Below are 17677 nucleotides of genomic sequence, written 5' to 3'. Positions count from 1 at the left end.
CGGGAGCCATCTTTTATCAGGGGAGTAACGTTGTGCTGAAGTGCTAGTTAAAGCATGCATTTTGTATTGTAAAATACAAAAGTTTTGTATTTTTGCTATATATCTGGGCATTTCTTATTTCTGAGAAACTTAGCCATGGTATGGGATCTTGCTGTGACTAAGAACTTGGTGGTGTTCTGTGGGGTGTGTGTGTGTGCTTTGTTCTGCTTGCTTGCCAGGAGAGGGCAGAATGACATAATTGTCTCATCTTTTCACTTTTTCATCTACCTCTGTTGTAATGCACCCCGAGTTTGGTCTTCTGCTTTTATGTGTTAAATGCAGCAGGGAACTGAAATGTAAAATTGAATGTGAAGGAATCTCTCTCTCTCTCTCTCTCTTTTTTTTTTTTTTTTTCTCTCTGGTCTTCCATGCTCAAATTGTCACCCTTCCGGTCTGGAAGCTATGTTTTGATGTGTTGGAGTATTTCAGCCTGGTAATAGGATTGTTCTTGTATTGTGTTTTTTTGTGTATTTGCCCTATATGGTTCTGCAGTAGTAGGAGATGCTATTGGAATGATGGTGATGGCTTCACAACCTGGAGCCAGATTAGTGTCCGTTATGTCAGCCTTCAAAAGAGGCAAATATATTAAAAAATTCAGAATCTGTTTCCCTAAGTTATGAGGGTATCCTGGGTTACTTGCTCAAAGTGACATTACAACAGTGATAGGAGCTCAAGGGATCTGGTTAAGATAAGAACATGATACATACCTGTTAGAGAGCTCTGAACAGTTGCAGTGCTTGACTCGGGAAGGGTGCTGGCTTTGAATTTCAGGCAGGCTTGAATAAGCCATAGTAACGTGGATCAAACCGACTGACTAGAATAAGCATTCAGCTGGTCAAGGTGATAAAGTATTATGTTGACTCTGTACAGGTTTTACTTGAAGAGGTGGCTGACTTTCACCTCTGCATCTAGTATATCTGTCTTTGACTCAAAATTAAAACTATTTTCTGCCATAGGTGTATTGTATATCAACATGTGGAAATAGGAGACTTGTGTCCTATACCGTAGTATCTCCTTGATATAGAAAAGATCTCAAATCTGTAGAGTAGAGATTAGGAAAAGGTGGCCAAGTAACAACATGGAGATGAGCAAGTGAAAGAGCTACTATCTAAATCTTCCTCTTCATGGTGCAGCAGTTTAATATAAGATGTCTGAAAGAGCTGATGACAACTGATTGCAGTTTTCCTGTAAAAGTTGTTGCCTTTTGTTTTCTGTAGAACTTCTAGAAGAGTAAGTCTTTAAATAATTTTTTGCATGTTACTTAGGTCTACGAAAATCTACAAAGAAGCGCAGTGAATCACCACCTGCTGAGCTCCCCAGTTTGCGGCGGAGCACACGGCAAAAGACCACGGGCTCCTGTGCTAGCACCAGGTAAAACCCGTGACAATAACTCGTGGTTACTGTGCCATATTGGTATTTGTATTTCTTTACATGGTTAGCCATGCCCACCTTTTACTGTGCTATTGGAGAAGTAGCTGCAGTTCTGCAGGCCTGCCAAGTTGCTGTGATGTACACAGACATACGGATGTGCACAGGACTTGGCACCATCAACTTCCCTCACTCAAGTATTCTAGTTCAGGGGGTGAAGTGAGTGAGGGAGAAAACACAGCCAAAACTAATATCTCAAATTCAAATCATCCTTTTCTTAGTGAGGTAATGTTTAATAGAGTATAAACACTAAGAGCTAAAGAATTCTGAATGACTTACCATTACAAATAATAACATTGCTTATTTTGACAAAGTAAAAAGGACTTTATGGTGTCTCAGAGTCTGTTTGATAGTGTATATCTGAGTTGATTGTGCTTGTCACTGGCTGCATCCAAACAGCCAATATTAAAAGTATTTAAATATGTGAAATGTCATTTGATGCAGGGGAAAATTAGTTTTGAATTAATACTTTTAAGCAGACAGTAGAGTGGAGTGAGGAGTAATCACATGTGTGGTTATGGTCCATATAAATATATATACATTTTTGAATAATCTTGTATTATTAATTCTTGGTTTATAGCTCCCAAACCTGTGTGTGTGTGTTTTTAATCTTTAGTCGGCGAGGCTCTGGCCTGGGCAAAAGAGGAGCAGCTGAAGCTCGCCGACAAGAGAAGATGGCTGATCCGGATAACAACCAGGATGGTGTTAACTCTTCAGCTGCACGTACAGATGAGGCTCCCCAAGGGGCTGCAGGTGAGGAGAAAGAGCACCTGCAGCATTGTAGCCTATTTTCTGGTATAAACTTCCTAGCATTGTAAAATACTGAAGCTTTGGGGGAAAAGTATGATTTAAATTGTACTGCTTTTGGAGGCTGTTTGAGTGAGAGGAACCTTTACATTTGAATCTGTTCTTCTGGACATGTGGTACAAATCTGAATTATGCTTTTTCATAGTCTCCAAGCTGTTTCCAATAAGCTCCTCCTGGAAAGGAGGTGGCTTCCGGAAACTAAACTAATTTCAGCTAATGCTATATAAATTACTGTAGGGCCAACTGAAGAGAAAGACCAAATTGTTCAGACTGTAAAAGACGTGCATTTACTTGCAAAAGTTCTTTTGTAACTGCTGGAAAGTATTTTAAAATTCTGATAGGCTAATAACTTCAGTAGAGAACTATCTATACTGGAGAAATTTATCAATGAGTTAAAAATATATCCGTATTTGCACTCGGAATATTTTATTTCTTAGTTGTGTTATTACATGGTACTTAAATTTATCATCTGGTCCTGATCATCAGTGAGTTCAAAGGAGCTTTTCAACAGTTTTGTTGGCTTGTAGAAAACCTCAATGTTTTGTTCTTAAAATGAACTCTGTCATTGCAGTAAATTGAAATTAATTGAAATGAAGTACAGCATAATTCTGGAAAAAAGACTAAATGTATGGAAAAAAGCTGAAATATAATTTGCTGATCTAGCTATTTTTCATCATCTTGGTTTGATATAGTGCCTTGTGCCTTTTTGTAAAGCACTAGAGCAGTAGACAGACTGTTGGAGTAGCAATTGTACAGAAGTATGACTGCAGCAGTATTAAGTGCAGAGTATCCTGAGAACCACTTGTCCTAATGCTAGAGTTGATGGGAATTTTGCAGCTTGACAGCAACTTGCTAATCATTATTTTATTTTATTTTATTTTTTTTAGCTTCTAGTTCAGTTGCTGGAGCTGTAGGTATGACAACCTCTGGAGAAAGTGAGTCAGATGACTCTGAGATGGGAAGATTACAAGGTATGAAAGCTCATATTAATTTACAAATTTGTTATTGTGTTACTATGGTTACTTACAGGGTCCAAACACCCTCTGTATAATATATAGTTGGAAACCTGTAGTTTGTGTGTCTATCTGTGAATGAGATCCCTTGCTTTTGAAGTTTGGAGTTACAAATTCTAATTCACTAAAGATGCAAGAATTCGGAAATGATGTCTGAATGGGTGATACAGTGTAAGGATTCATTTAGTAGTGTGTTACACTTAATGTATTGTTGGTTGCTTTTTTCAGTTAGGTTGGGAGAGAGAACACAGCCCTGTTGTGAGTGTGTTAGCGGTTAGCTTAGACATACAAAAATGTCTTTACAAGAAAAAGTTTTCTGATTTAATTTTTTTTAGGCCTGATTAGTCCTGTTGTTACTCTGCCTACTTCTACTTAATATTTTTGTGCTTGTTATTGTTACTATAAGCTTTCCCCAAGCAAAATTTGGGTATCCCGAAAATACTTATTTTCCTGCTTTTAGGATATAGAAAGATACAGTGTCTGACAAAGTCGCACAAAGATATATGTAGATGTCTGTGAAAGTCAGAATTCAGACAGATAGATGTAAAATCAGTCTGTATATCATGTAATTGTTTGAGGGATTTTGCCCATGTAGTGCAAAGAGCTCTGAGATCATTCTTCTCAAAAAACAGTTTTGAGATGTTCTGGATCTTTAACATGAAAATGCTTGGAAATAAGCGCTAAATCACTCCAGTTCACTTGTTATAGGGTATCATTAAGCATAGGTGCGCATAATGTATTCTGAACTAGATTGTTTTTTTATTATTAATTCTCTTTTGGATTGATGGGCAGTGTTCAGACTTACTACAATAAGAATCAGAATCACCCACTTACCATCTAACTGAAGTAGAGGAATTTTTTTTTTTTTTCTGTAGTCTTAATAGTAGTCTTAGTAGTCTAGTACTCAACAGCAAATAGAGCTGTGAATCTTGTTCAGGTCCTCCGAGATTAATCATCACTAACTCGATTCCCATAATAAACTTTTTTCTCCACTGGAAATGTGAAGATAAATTTAACCTATTTTGTTAATGTTTGAGTTCACAGCTTAGTACGTTTGGTATTCTAGATCTAGACTTCTAGTATCAGTTTAGAGGCCTAGATTTGTTCTGTGAAATATGTAACTTCCAGAAACTCAGTGGGTGACTTAATTCCTGTGGACCTTAATAGCCTGGTGCACTCAAGTTATTTGTTCCCTAAAGGTGGTCTTTTTTGTTCTTTCAGAAATCTAGGTAGATGGTGTAATCTAATTCTAATTATTCTTTGTAAAGTTTTGAAGGTCCTGCAGCCTGAAATTGTAGCATTATTGAATTTGAACTTTTGAAAAAGTATGTAGAAGCTTTGACAATGGTTGTTGTCCTCTGTTTGCTTTTAGCTCTGTTAGAGGCTAGGGGTCTTCCTCCTCACCTGTTTGGCCCTCTTGGTCCTCGGATGTCGCAGCTCTTCCACAGGACAATTGGAAGTGGAGCTAGTAAGCAAAGTTTGTTGACTTAATTCTTTCCACTTCCAGACTAGTAGAATTCAGACATTGCTTAATCCTAGTATCTGTGTTAGCTACGTTTCTTACTAAAATGGTGTATATGTTGGAGGCTTCTGTGCCACCATAGTGGTAGACAACGTCAGTACTATTAATTTGCTTTTCTTCCTATAAGGAAGAGAAATTTGCTTTTGCCTATTTCTTTTCTTTTCTTTTTTTTTTTTTTTTTTTTTGGACATCTTAATGTTTCTGTTTAGGTGGGGATGGGAGGGTTTTTCCCCTTTCACTCCTTCCTTTTTTCTTCCTTTTTGGGCTTATTTTGCATGATGGGCTGCTTAACAAAAGACCCACCCCAACCCCTTGGGTTTTTTGCTAGCTTTAAGTCAGTGCATGAGCTAGCTTTAACAGTGTTAGGGTGTGCGAATTCCTAAGGTATATTGGTCATAGTTTCCCAGTGTCTTGGGTATGTCCAGCAGAGATTGGTTCTTTTGGACAGTGTGTCATTGGGGCTGTGGCTCCTTACTCTTGTTCCACCATGTCTGTCTTATGCACTTTATCTAGCTGCATTACTTTCCAGTCCAAGTCCTTTCAGCTTTCAGGAGAGCCAAAGGCAGACTGTTTTGCTACCTGCCAAGATGAAGACTGGGTCTAATGAGTACTGTGTGGTGCATTATCCAGGGGGTGTGTGTTGAAGGCCTTTGCTCAGAAAAGATGAAGATGTGTGGGTTCTGTCACCTGCTGTAGGTTGGCAAGATGGCTGTGGTGTGTGGTGGACTCCCTATGTTGACCAGTCAGCACTGGAAAGGTAGCCAAGAATGAGATTTTGCCTCCCTGCCTCATACAGAGGAATGCAAGCGATCTCTGGTCTTCCCTTCTGGCAGAAATAAAACAGTTGCCTTGAATCCTCCAGTATCTCTTTGTCTGATATCTCTTTCCGCAATACCCAGGTTCTAAAGCCCAACAGCTTCTACAAGGTCTCCAAGCCACTGATGAAAGTCAGCAGCTGCAGGCAGTGATTGAGATGTGCCAGCTGTTGGTCATGGGAAATGAAGAAACATTGGGAGGATTTCCAGTCAAGAGTGTTGTACCTGCTTTGGTAAAGATAGCTTTATGGAAGTCATGATATTCTGATCAGTGTTTTGCTTGAATCAAATATTCTGAACTTCAAGAGGTATTTGTTGCTTATAGCTGGAGGTAATGTTGGGAGGGGCAATATAGGATGTTTTTTCCCCCCTCTCTTTTTCAATATATAACGGCTATTTGTGAGCCATTTTTCAAGTGTCGTAAACTTTCATCTATTAAAGAAGAGCTAATAATGTGAACCGGTGTATAGAAAATGTGACTTCTGTTGCTCTTGCAAGTATACAGAAGAGGTCATTTCCACAGTGTAAGGAGTGTGCTCTCTGATATTTAATAGCAAAAATTTCCTTGGCTTCTAGTTTACTTCTACAGCTTTCTTGCTCTAAGATCTACAAATACTATGTCTTTTCTTTCTCAGAGCAGTATATTCTTTCCTGGCCTACTATTTAGAACCTGTAACCTTAGGTTGCACCTTAAAAGAGCCTTTTGACCACTGAGTCCTTCTCCTGTGGTAGGAATTGGTGGATACCAAAAATAAACTCCTTTCTGTGCCTATTGTCAGTAGTGTCCCCCTTGGAGAACTGAAGTTTTAACTTCTAATAAAAACTGCAGCAAGTAGTCCAATGTGAACAGAAGTAGGATTGCACCCTCCAAAAATAAATGAGTAGAAATTGCAGCTCACTCTGCGTTTGACCAGTAAAATGGTGAAATCCGTAGCCTTTGTGAAATACAGGTTGCTAGGTGGATTTAAACAATGTAATGACTGGACTTTTTTTTTTGTATGTCTTTGAGTACTGTGGTGAGAATAACAGAAATGACTTTATGAGAATGAAGATAATCCTACTCTGTAAGGATATGTTTGTCGGGATGGAAATGGCTCTTGGAGCAGATGTGTAGAATAACTTATACCAGATGTATAGAATAGCAGATGTGTAGAATAATGTATAGAAAAACTTGTAGCCTTTTCCACAGCATTCTCAGATTAACCTCTCTTACAGTGTAACTATCCCTTCACGTTACTACAACATGCGCACAATTGTTAGATGCCTGTGTAAAAGAAGCTATTCTAATTTGAGTAATGTTACATGAATAGAGCGATATGGTTATCAAACATATGTTTTAAAAAGTGTTCTCTGGTTTTGAGGTCATGCTTTGCTTAATTGCTCTCTTGAAACTCTTACTGAAGTTAATATTGAGTCAAAAGCTGCAGTGATGTTTGTACCTTATTTTTGCTGATAAATTGGTATTTTGCTAAATTAAGTTTTTTGTTTTTTTTAACAGATAACATTGCTGCAGATGGAGCACAACTTTGATATTGTAAGTGACTTGTAATACACAATAAATTTATTGAAGGAGAAAAGTCTATCATCTGAATTTAATTCTCTCTGTTATTTATAGATGAACCATGCTTGTCGGGCCTTAACATACATGATGGAAGCACTTCCCAGATCTTCTGCTGTAGTGGTAGATGCAATTCCTGTCTTCTTGGAAAAGGTAGAATTAATTGGAACAGTATTTATTATTATTATTAAATATATTTTAACTTCAGGTTTACCCTTAAGACATATTTTTCCATAACTTACAAGATACTACATTGTCCAGGAGAAACTTTTAAGGATGGGTTTTCTCCTTGTTCCTGTTCTTTCTGAAAGGTATTGTCTGATTTGCAGAAAACTGACTGGTGTTGCAGAGAGTAGTGTATATGCACTGCAAACTCTTGAAGCAGCTACACAGCTGGTCTAGCTTTAAATTGGCAACTTAGGTTGCAAGTAGCAGTGCAATTGCATTAGCATATGTCTTAGCATGTGCTGACTCTCCCATTGTCAATGAAGATAGCTTATTTGCTAAACCAGTTTGAAAGAACTGTGAATGTTCCTGTTTTATTCTAGCTGCAAGTTATTCAGTGCATTGATGTGGCAGAGCAGGCACTGACGGCCCTGGAGATGTTATCACGACGACATAGTAAAGCTATTCTGCAGGCAGTAAGTATAGAAGAAATTTGTATCTCTTCAGCTGATCTATGTGATCCATAATTTCTCTGAATTAAAATAAAGTTCTTAATTTCTCAATGCTGCTAAAATTACAGAGTGTCAAGGCTTGTCTATTTATCTGTGACAGGGTGGGTTGGCAGACTGCTTGCTGTATCTGGAATTCTTCAGCATAAATGCACAGAGGAACGCACTAGCTATTGCTGCTAACTGCTGTCAGAGTATAACGCCTGATGAGTTTCACTTTGTGGCAGATTCTTTGCCACTGCTTACGCAAAGGTTAACCCATCAGGTAAGAGGCTTTTATAAAACAGTAAGTCTTCACTTTGACCTAAAAGTAATATAAAGTTCCTTCTAGGTGTCTTAATCCTACTGTGTATCACTTGTGTTTGCTACTGCAAGGAGTCATTTGGTAAATATCTTGAAGTTTCTATACTGTTAAGCCATGGTATTCTGGGGTATGTGCAGATTCCATATTTTTGTAAATGTGTTTTATTCATGACACCTTGATAATTTTGTAAAATGAGATAACTAATGTACTTGAATATGAAACATGAATAGCAGTGGTTTTGTAATCTTTACTTGCTACCTAGAACTAAGAAGAAATCCAATAGTGTTACTGTGTTTTTTTTTTTTTTTTTTTTTTCCCTCCCCCCCTAACAAATGAGTTATAAGGTTCTTCCCTACTCTAAAGTAGGTAAAGCTTCTTCAGCATCAGCTAAGTTTACATGACTTTTTGCCAACTGTCCTTTTCGGAGGGCTTACTGCTTCTTAGAAAGAAAGCTCCTGCTCTTGCAGAGTAGTTTGAAATAGCGAATCCTATGTTCTGAGGCTCTAGAGATCTGCAGTGTGTTTTGTTTATAAGTGAGCACTCAGACTCTTGCAATAGAAGAAGCCTAGATTTGGACATGCTGCTTGGTTGGCAAATCTCTTTTAAGGAGAATCAATAAAGTGAGGAAGGAGAAATGACTGTCTCTTCTGTAATAGATAAAATTAAATGAAATTCTCAAGGGAAGCTTTTTGCATGTTCTTCTAATATTCTTAATTCTGCTAATGTTGTCTTGCTGAGAGACTGCTTAAATCTTTAAAGCAGCTTCACCAGTCAAAAGTGTTGGCTTTAGAGGATGCTTTCGAAAGGGTAGGGAGTAGGGAGTGCTATTCTGAACAGTAGTAGGACAGGTACTCACTTCTACCGTCTTAAGAGGCCGTAGTACACCAAAACAAAACTTTAAATTGAAACTCTTCTGTCAAAAAATCTTGAGTTAGCTCTTCAATTAACTTTTTAATTTGAACTATTTTTAGAGCAGTCTTTGCTTCCTTGATGTTACTGAATTCGTTACTGGATTTGGTGTCTCAGCTATACTGGATGTGGGGGAAAAAATAACGGTGTTCGTGTAGTCATTGTCTCTAGTTTTGTTTTCTCATGCTTTAGGACTTTCCAGCAATATCCAAGTGTAATGAATGTCCTATCTATTTGGTGTTGGATTGTTCAGTTCTCTTTGCAGTAAGATGAAAGCCAAGTACCCTAAAGATCAGAGCAGGTTTCTACGACATGATGAAGGAGATTCCACTAGACTTTAAGTGGTATCACCTATCTAGGTGTGGGGGGTGGCTTTTTCTGCTGAAGCAGCAGCAATCTCGGAGCAGTATGTGAAGTAGGCTGTTCAGCTGGAAACTGTGGATTGTGGCACAGATTCCGTCAAAGTTCGGGTGAGGAGTAACCTTCCTAATAGCTGTGAAGCTATCTGAGTCACTTTAGCTTTGTACCATCCTCTCTAGAATCTGGAATGGATGTTGTAGACCCACTCACTCATCTCTTACTAGATTTTTCTGGTGTTGTGTGCTTCAGATTTCTGCAGGAGAAGGTTATTTTCTCCGTGGCCATTTGCAGAAACATTGAATGCCAGTGTTCATGATGCTTCAGAAAATGGATTCCTGCGTGGTTCAGGAGAAAGCTCTCTTTACCCAAATTCTTGTAACAGCAAATATACTTGCTAGAGAAGAGGAGCCTTTCTCCAAGAACATTCTTTCAGCTGAGACATGAGATTCTCAAAGTCCTTGACTTAGCACAGTGTTATTTCTGAAGTTTGGCGTTGTTTTGCCCAGTAAACCATAAACTCATTCCAGAGTACTTTTTGAGGACTTGAGTGTGTACTAACATATGGGCTTTCTAGAACTGAAACTTAACTTCTCTTCATAGGATAAAAAGTCCGTTGAAAGCACTTGTCTCTGTTTTGCACGGCTAGTGGACAACTTCCAGCATGAGGAGGTAAGGCTGTGGTTTTTGTGCGAGTGGGTTTTTTTCTTTCCTCCTTCCTTTCCTTTCTCTCAAGTGCTCCTCTTTCAAAATCAAGCCAGCGTTTTTAACTTGTCTTTTCTCTGTCTTAAAGAACTTGCTCCAGCAGGTTGCTTCCAAGGACTTGTTAACAAATATCCAGCAACTCTTGGTAGTGACTCCTCCTATCCTGAGCTCAGGAATGTTCATCATGGTGGTGCGCATGTTTTCCTTAATGTGCTCCAATTGCCCTACACTTGCAGTGCAACTTATGAAGCAAAGTGAGTTCTTGTTCTTTCATGTTCTTGAGATGATCTTTTTAAGTTTGTCTGTGTGCCTAGGGTCAGTGTGAAACGTAGTGCACTTGATTATATATGATTAATGCTTTATTTTCATCTGTTATTACAGTTTTGCTGGGATATAAAATTGTTAACCTTGTTAAATGTATTTTTCTCAGAACTGTTCCCCTCCTTCTCCCCCCTTCCCCCTTTTCTGCCTTCTGTAGTCACTGGGGTGCTCGCCTCAGTGCTAACTGAATAGTCATAATATTTACCAGGTAGGAGAAACATGGCTTGAGGGAGGCTTCTAAGGAAAAAGCATGAAGGAAAGTAAATGTGCTGTTCAAGAGTCTTGATGCTCACTCCTTTCTTTCTATCTTTTAAATTTTGATTTGTTATTCCAAATATGTTCCACCAATAGTTTTCCATGCTCTGGCCTATTTATTTAAATTTCCTACCCTAATGTTCTTAAGAACAGCAAAAGCCCTGAAAACACCTTTCTTGTAATCTCCAAAGAGATGGTTCTTGTCCTTTATTCTGTTCGCTCAAGGCAGTGCCTGTGTCTTCTGTGTTCTGTCTGGCACTAAATGGGGCCCATATTCTGGTGCAGGCAATCTCATGAATAATAATAACTTTTTATAGATATCGCAGAAACGCTTCACTTCCTCCTCTGTGGAGCCTCAAATGGGAGTTGTCAAGAACAAATTGACCTTGTTCCACGGAGTCCTCAAGAACTTTATGAGCTTACTTCTCTTATTTGGTAAGTTGTGCAGGTCTACATTCTGGATCTGGCTGGTTGGTACATTAACTCCATAAATTCTCTAAAACAAAGCAAATGATTTTTCAGGTCAACTTGAGTATGTGTGCTTCTAAAAAAATGCTGTATTTTTTATTTTTATTTTATTTTTTTTTTAGTGAATTGATGCCTTGTCTGCCAAAAGAAGGAATCTTTGCTGTTGATACTATGCTGAAGAAAGGAAATGCACAAAATACAGATGGTGCAATATGGCAGTGGCGAGATGACAGGGGTCTCTGGCATCCCTATAACAGGATTGATAGTCGAATAATAGAGGTAGTAGTTCCATACATTTGTGTGGTGATGTTTTAAAAAATGTAGCAACAGGCTAATCTGCCTTATTCTTCTCAATATGAAATGCAAGATTTGGTTGAATCTCCTGCTGTAATACTGCACAATTTTGGTATTCAGTAACAGGTGAACTATTGAATGTTTAATCCCTCTTTTTACAGTGTTTGTCAATCTTGCTTTTCCCACTGTGGTGACCCTCTCCTTGCCTTCTTATGGCTTACTATGTGTTAGGGTTTTCTTAAAACTTAAGTTTTGTTTTTGTTCTTAGGCAGCTCATCAGGTTGGTGAGGATGAGATAAGCCTGTCAACGCTTGGGCGTGTCTATACTATTGACTTTAATTCTATGCAGCAAATAAATGAGGATACTGGAACAGCACGTGCCATTCAGCGAAAACCAAACCCTTTAGCCAATACAAACACTAGTAAGTACAGCTTTTGAAAAGACATCTGGCCTCTCTGGTAATTACTTATGCTAGGATGCTCTGCAATCTCCTTAGAAAACAGGAATATGTTTCTCCTTGTTCTATGAAGCATCACCATTCTGATTGCTCACATGAAGAAGACTTTGCAGGAAAACTTAAACTGCTGAAATGTATTCTTTTTAATAGGCAAACTCTTCCTGAGAACTGAAAATAGATATATTTTTGGAAAGAGGGGAGAGGAGGCTTCTGATGTGGTGTTTTCTGAAACTGTTGTCTGCATACGAAAATCCTCTTAATGAGAATTATGAGAAAGCCAGTAGATCACTAACATACTGACATGTATAAGAATATTGAAAAAATAGAATCTAATAAGGATTAAAAAAGGGTTTGTAACTATTCTATTGTCAGTTTGACTTCTGACCCTTAAAGTAACATATGTGTTTGACTTGATCTAAAACTTGTTCTTAAGTTAACATATTTTTGACTTGATCTAAACTAGTTCATCTTTAAAACAGTAGAGAGAGCAGAGATGCAGAGAACTATGCAGTGATTTGGTGCGCAATTTCTCACAGGTGGACATTCAGAGTTGAAGAAGGATGATGCCCGAGCACAGCTAATGAAAGAGGACCCAGAGCTGGCTAAATCCTTTATCAAGACATTATTTGGTGTTCTTTATGAAGTATATAGTTCTTCAGCTGGACCTGCTGTTAGACACAAGTGCCTTAGAGCAATTCTTAGGATAATTTATTTTGCTGATGCAGAGCTTCTGAAGGATGTCCTGAAAAATCATGCTGTTTCAAGGTGAGCATGTTAGCAGTCATTAAATGCAACATATTTTTTTAGATTTGTGACTCTCTCTAATCACTTTTTAAAATAACGTGCTTTTGGTTTTTTTTTTTGGTTTTGTTGCCAAAGTTGCCTGTTCTTCAGTAGTTTTTTGCAGCTTAGATTTTGCAGTGTGACCAGTCTAGACTCTTACAGTAGAAAATCAATTTACTGTCTATACAGCCAGTAATGTCTGACACTATTTTCATAATTTCTAAAACTTGCTCATAAATTCTTCTGGGAGGCAAGGTGACTTAGAATAATACGATTCAAACAGTGACAGAATCTCGTAGTATGCAAATAATAAGTTTAGTTCTATCCATGAAGCATCACATATGTAATATAAGCTTACGGTTTAAACAAAAAGGTTGCTAGTAGGTGCACTTAGTGTTAACTTTAAATGGACACTCCTTCACACGTTTTGACGGAAATACTTGGTACAAGTGACATAAACAAGGAAAGACTTTTTTTATCCTCTTATTGGGCTTTTGCAAAAGCAATAAGATTTGTCTTTTGGTCTTCGATATGAACAATATATGCAGGATGAGCTAGCTTGATTTTAAAGCAAAGAAATAAAACACAAACCTAACTCTAACAACTTATCTGTTTTAGTCATATTGCCTCTATGCTGTCGAGTCAAGACCTTAAGATAGTAGTTGGAGCCCTTCAGATGGCCGAGATCTTAATGCAAAAGTTACCTGACATTTTTAGTGTTTACTTCAGAAGAGAAGGTAAGTTGTGCTCTTACTTTCTTCCTCCCCCTTATTAATAAAATATTAAATCCATGTAAGCTATCCTAATATGACTGCAGAGGAGCTGGCCAGGACTCTGGAGGGGGAAAACTTGTTTTTTTTGGATCTCAAACAAGTTTGGACAAGCTTACTAGAAGCCAATGACTTTACTTAGTTCAAAGGATGCTGACTGAAATTACGTGGGAGTCTTTAATGAACCAAACTAATAAATCTTAGTAGAAACTCTGATTTTTATTTTTTTCTGCCTATGTGATTTCTTTTTTGTTTTACTACTGTGTTAATAATATAAATTAACTTATTCCAGAAAGTATTTAACTGCTTTTAAAATTTACTCGATGTCAGTGTTGGTGCAGGGGAAGAATGTTGTGACACTCAAGAGGTTCTAATTTAAGATGATTGTCTGAGGTGGGCGGGGGGAAGCTTTTATATATAAGGACTTTTATATATAAAGACTTTTCTTTTGTGAAGGGGTGATGCACCAAGTGAAAAACTTAGCAGAGTCTGAGGCTTTGCTGACAAGCCCCCCCAAAGTGTGCACTAATGGATCAGGAACGCTGAGCACCACTACAACGATAAGCACTGGAACAGCCACTGCTGCCAGCAATGCAGCTGCAGATCTGGGCTCCCCCAGCCTACAGCACAGCAGGGAAGATTCTCTGGATCTGAGCCCGCAGGGGTAAGTGCCCTATGTGTTGTGAGCAAATGATCAGGTTTGTAAGCATTGACACATTGCTCTCTGTAGTTGCCATTACAGTCAATAGACAAAATATTTTAAAGAAATTGAAAGCGTTGACTGGCTTGGGTTGCTCCAGAGTCATCTGCGTTTTGTTGGAATGTTTTTGTTTTAAGGAACTAAAGTACAGTAACCGTTGAATCTGTCAATTGGTAATTTTAGTAAGGTTTATATGAAACATTTTAAAAATAACCCATGCCACTTCAGAAGAGACTGGAGGATGCCAAGACTAAAAGCTATAGTCCCATGTTTTACTTTCCTGAGGATAGTGGTGGTTTTTTTTTTTTTTTTTTTTTTTTTTTTCCCCAGGGGAAAAAAAGTTATTCTTAGATTGTTTTGTTTGGGCCATTTTGAACTCTTGCAGAATTCAAATCTTTTGTAGGAATATATTTTGTTACTGTTACCTTCCTTTTGAGAGGGAAATACTTTTCTTACTGTATCAGCACAGTAAGGAAAGTCACTTTGAATTAGAATTGAAGTGTCTCAACTTGATAAGTGTAGGAGTTGGTGAATAGAAACTTAGCCGTTCAGAAAGTACTTGCTGTGTTTTAGTAGGAGACACATGTCATCTACTCAGTGTCCTTTGGTGGTTATACAGTAGTGATTTTTGTTGAAGCGTAGTTATATAAGTGGCTAGCCAGTTACACATGTAACTGTGATTAGTTATGAGAAGCCTTTCTCAGGGATATTGCTGGCTGTACCTGGCTGCCCATGGAAGGGTGACACCAGCAAGCAGAGCCCCTTCTCTCCTCGGTATGGAAAGGAACCTTCCTTCCTTCTTGAGCAGATAGCAACAGGCACATCTCTCACGTATGGATATGTATATGAGTATGGCGGATGAAAACATGTTGTTTTATTTTTAAATTTGGACAGACGACTGAGTGATGTTCTAAAGAGAAAAAGGCTGCCAAAACGAGGGCCAAGGAGGCCAAAATATTCTCCTCCGAGAGATGATGATAAAGTAGACAATCAAGGTAAATCATTTTTAAAGTAACTGCTAACTCCTTTTAAATTCAAAATAACCTAACCAAGCTGTCAGTAATGCTTAACAAACCTGCTGATTCTAGGAGAATATTTTAATTTTTTCTTTGCTTCCTCCAGCTAAAAGCCCTACAACTACTCAATCTCCTAAATCTTCCTTCTTGGCAAGTTTAAATCCTAAAACATGGGGAAGATTAAGCACACAGTCCAACAGTAATAATATTGAACCAGCACGAACAGCAGGAGTTAGTGGTCTTGCAAGGGCTGCTTCCAAGGATACCATTTCCAATAACAGGTACCAAAAAAAACAATTCAAAACACTTACAGTATGAGGTTGACTTTAAGGTATGTTTGCTTTATAAGCAGTTAGTTGATTAGGTAGCACATATCAAAGATGAGTAAGAGGTAAATACTGTTTAACAAAGTAAACAATTCCAGGAGAAATGAAAAGTAAATAGTAAGGGGCTGGGAGAAATGGAGAATAGGAAAAATGGTACAAGAAGAAATTAGCAGAAATTGATCTTCACTGAGTTTAAATAAGAGGGAAGGGTGGTTGTCTGTGGTTCCTGTTAAACTAGAGGGGAATGGTGCTCTTGCTGTGTTCACTCATACTGTTTACATTGTGAATATTTTAAGTGTGGCTAAATGCCTTTTGTATTTTTTTTGTATTTTTTTTTTTTTCCTTCTCCAGAGAGAAAATTAAGGGCTGGATTAAGGAGCAAGCCCATAAATTTGTAGAACGCTATTTTAGCTCTGAAAACATGGATGGAAGCAATCCTGCACTAAATGTACTACAGAGACTTTGCACTGCAACTGAACAACTCAACCTCCAGGTTAGAAATGGAAAATGTGTTTCAAGTTGGGAAAGCAGAGGAAGCAGTAGAACTATTTCGGAAGAATATGGCTATTTGTCTGGAGAAGAGCAGACTTTTAGACAGGATAGACAATACAGTCTATACAGCAAGTGCAGATTTTGTTACCTTAAATGCTGCTTAAGCAGTGTTTTTTAAACTGGCAGTGTGGGGTTTGGGTGTGGTGTTGTGTGTGTGGTTTTGGTTTTTTGTTTTGTGGTGGTGTTGTTGTTGTTGTTTTGTTTGTTGTGTTTGTTTGTTGTGTTTTTTCCTTTTTTTTTTAAGAATTAGTATATAAAATCTTAATTATTTATGATAAAGAACTAGCATTAGCAATGGTATTCTTGTTTCCTAGCATTATTGCAATCCATCTCTTTCAACTTATAAAAATTGTTTGACTCTCTCCATGGAAAAGAGCACTGATTTTAGATCTTCGACACATGATCTAAACTTAACTACTCAACTGTTCACCTACTTCATTTCAAAGGACACCCCATAACTAACGAAATACTAATAGATCTTGAAACCTTCCCTCTTCTCTTCTACAAAGATGTCTTGTAAAATGTGTATCAGTATGATTGTTTGTTTGATTCTTTTTCTATTTGGAGTTCAGCTTCTCTTTGCATGAGACAGAAGAGAGACAGGATTCAATTTCTAAAAGGGGGAAAACTCAGATATTGTCTGTAACACCACCTTCTCTAATACTAGGGTGTAGTAAAATTGAAATATTCCTGGTATGTTTTTCAGGTGGATGGTGGAACAGAGTGCCTTGTAGAAATCCGTAGCATCGTCTCGGAGTCTGACGTCTCCTCATTTGAAATCCAACATAGTGGATTTGTGAAGCAACTGCTGCTTTATTTAACATCTAAAAGTGAGAAAGATGTTGTAAGCAGAGATATCAGATTGAAAAGATTTCTTCATGTGTTTTTTTCTTCTCCAGTAAGTTTTACTGTTTCTTACTCTGGAATCCATGTGAATGGTCTTTGTTTCAAACTGTATACATCCGACCACCTGAGATTCAGGGATGATCTTGACTTTTGAGGATGTGAGGAATGTATTAGACATGGTTAGGACATATCTGTTAGACACATCTCTAAGATGGTTTTGTGTCTTTACGGATCCTAAACTCTTTGGATTAGTCTCTAATTACAGAAAATTAGACACAACAGTAGAAAAATTTTTCCCAATGGCTGTTTATCTGTTATATATATCTATCTATATATCTATATAGAGCTGTTTTTAATTCCTTTTTTCATTGATTTGTTTTTTTTGAAATAAGTCATGGTGTAAATTTTTTAAGATGGGTTCATTAAAGCACATAACTCAGACTTGAACATATTTCAGCTTCCTGGAGAAGAACCCCTCGGAAGATTAGAGCCATTAGAAAATGCACCTTTGTTGGCATTAGTCCACAAAATGAACAATTGCCTCAGTCAGATGGAACAGTTTCCAGTCAAAGTGCATGACTTCCCTAGTGGAAATGGAACAGGGAGCAGGTAAGGATTAATGCTCAGGTAACAGTTTGTTGGAAGGTCATTTTATGCAGCTTGTTCCAGTGCTGAAAGTGTCAAGAAATAACAGCCCTGTAGAAGAAAAAAAGCATTTGCATAGTGTGCTTTTTGTGTGTGTGTGTGTGATTTTTCT

At 37.8% G+C, this 17677-nt stretch overlaps 1 protein-coding gene across 7 annotated transcripts in view; it reads left to right on the top strand.

Moving 5' to 3' along the window:
* TRIP12 (thyroid hormone receptor interactor 12) overlaps positions 1-17677 on the top strand; it is a 71770-nt gene that overhangs the window by 36638 nt on the left and 17455 nt on the right. For 6 of the 7 annotated variants that reach the window (XM_088528539.1, XM_088528538.1, XM_088528535.1 and 3 more), the window contains 22 exons: positions 1305-1410; positions 2084-2220; positions 3162-3245; positions 4660-4755; positions 5709-5857; positions 7123-7158; positions 7240-7335; positions 7731-7823; positions 7960-8121; positions 10030-10098; positions 10220-10385; positions 11025-11142; positions 11298-11454; positions 11738-11891; positions 12464-12692; positions 13329-13447; positions 13937-14144; positions 15075-15175; positions 15303-15477; positions 15874-16015; positions 16781-16972; positions 17378-17529. In XM_088528539.1, the coding sequence (XP_088384665.1) occupies positions 1305-1410; positions 2084-2220; positions 3162-3245; positions 4660-4755; positions 5709-5857; positions 7123-7158; positions 7240-7335; positions 7731-7823; positions 7960-8121; positions 10030-10098; positions 10220-10385; positions 11025-11142; positions 11298-11454; positions 11738-11891; positions 12464-12692; positions 13329-13447; positions 13937-14144; positions 15075-15175; positions 15303-15477; positions 15874-16015; positions 16781-16972; positions 17378-17529 (2941 nt within the window). The remainder of the gene's footprint in view (positions 1-1304; positions 1411-2083; positions 2221-3161; positions 3246-4659; positions 4756-5708; positions 5858-7122; positions 7159-7239; positions 7336-7730; positions 7824-7959; positions 8122-10029; positions 10099-10219; positions 10386-11024; positions 11143-11297; positions 11455-11737; positions 11892-12463; positions 12693-13328; positions 13448-13936; positions 14145-15074; positions 15176-15302; positions 15478-15873; positions 16016-16780; positions 16973-17377; positions 17530-17677) is intronic. The other variant, XM_088528537.1, reaches the window with a different exon arrangement.

Source organism: Tinamus guttatus, unplaced genomic scaffold (genome assembly GCF_059628265.1).
Source record: "Tinamus guttatus ecotype Peru unplaced genomic scaffold, ASM5962826v1 Tinamus_guttatus_pri_ptg000311l, whole genome shotgun sequence".
In the NCBI taxonomy this organism is placed as follows: Eukaryota; Metazoa; Chordata; class Aves; order Tinamiformes; family Tinamidae; genus Tinamus; species Tinamus guttatus.
This window is presented reverse-complemented; position numbering and strand designations above follow the sequence as displayed.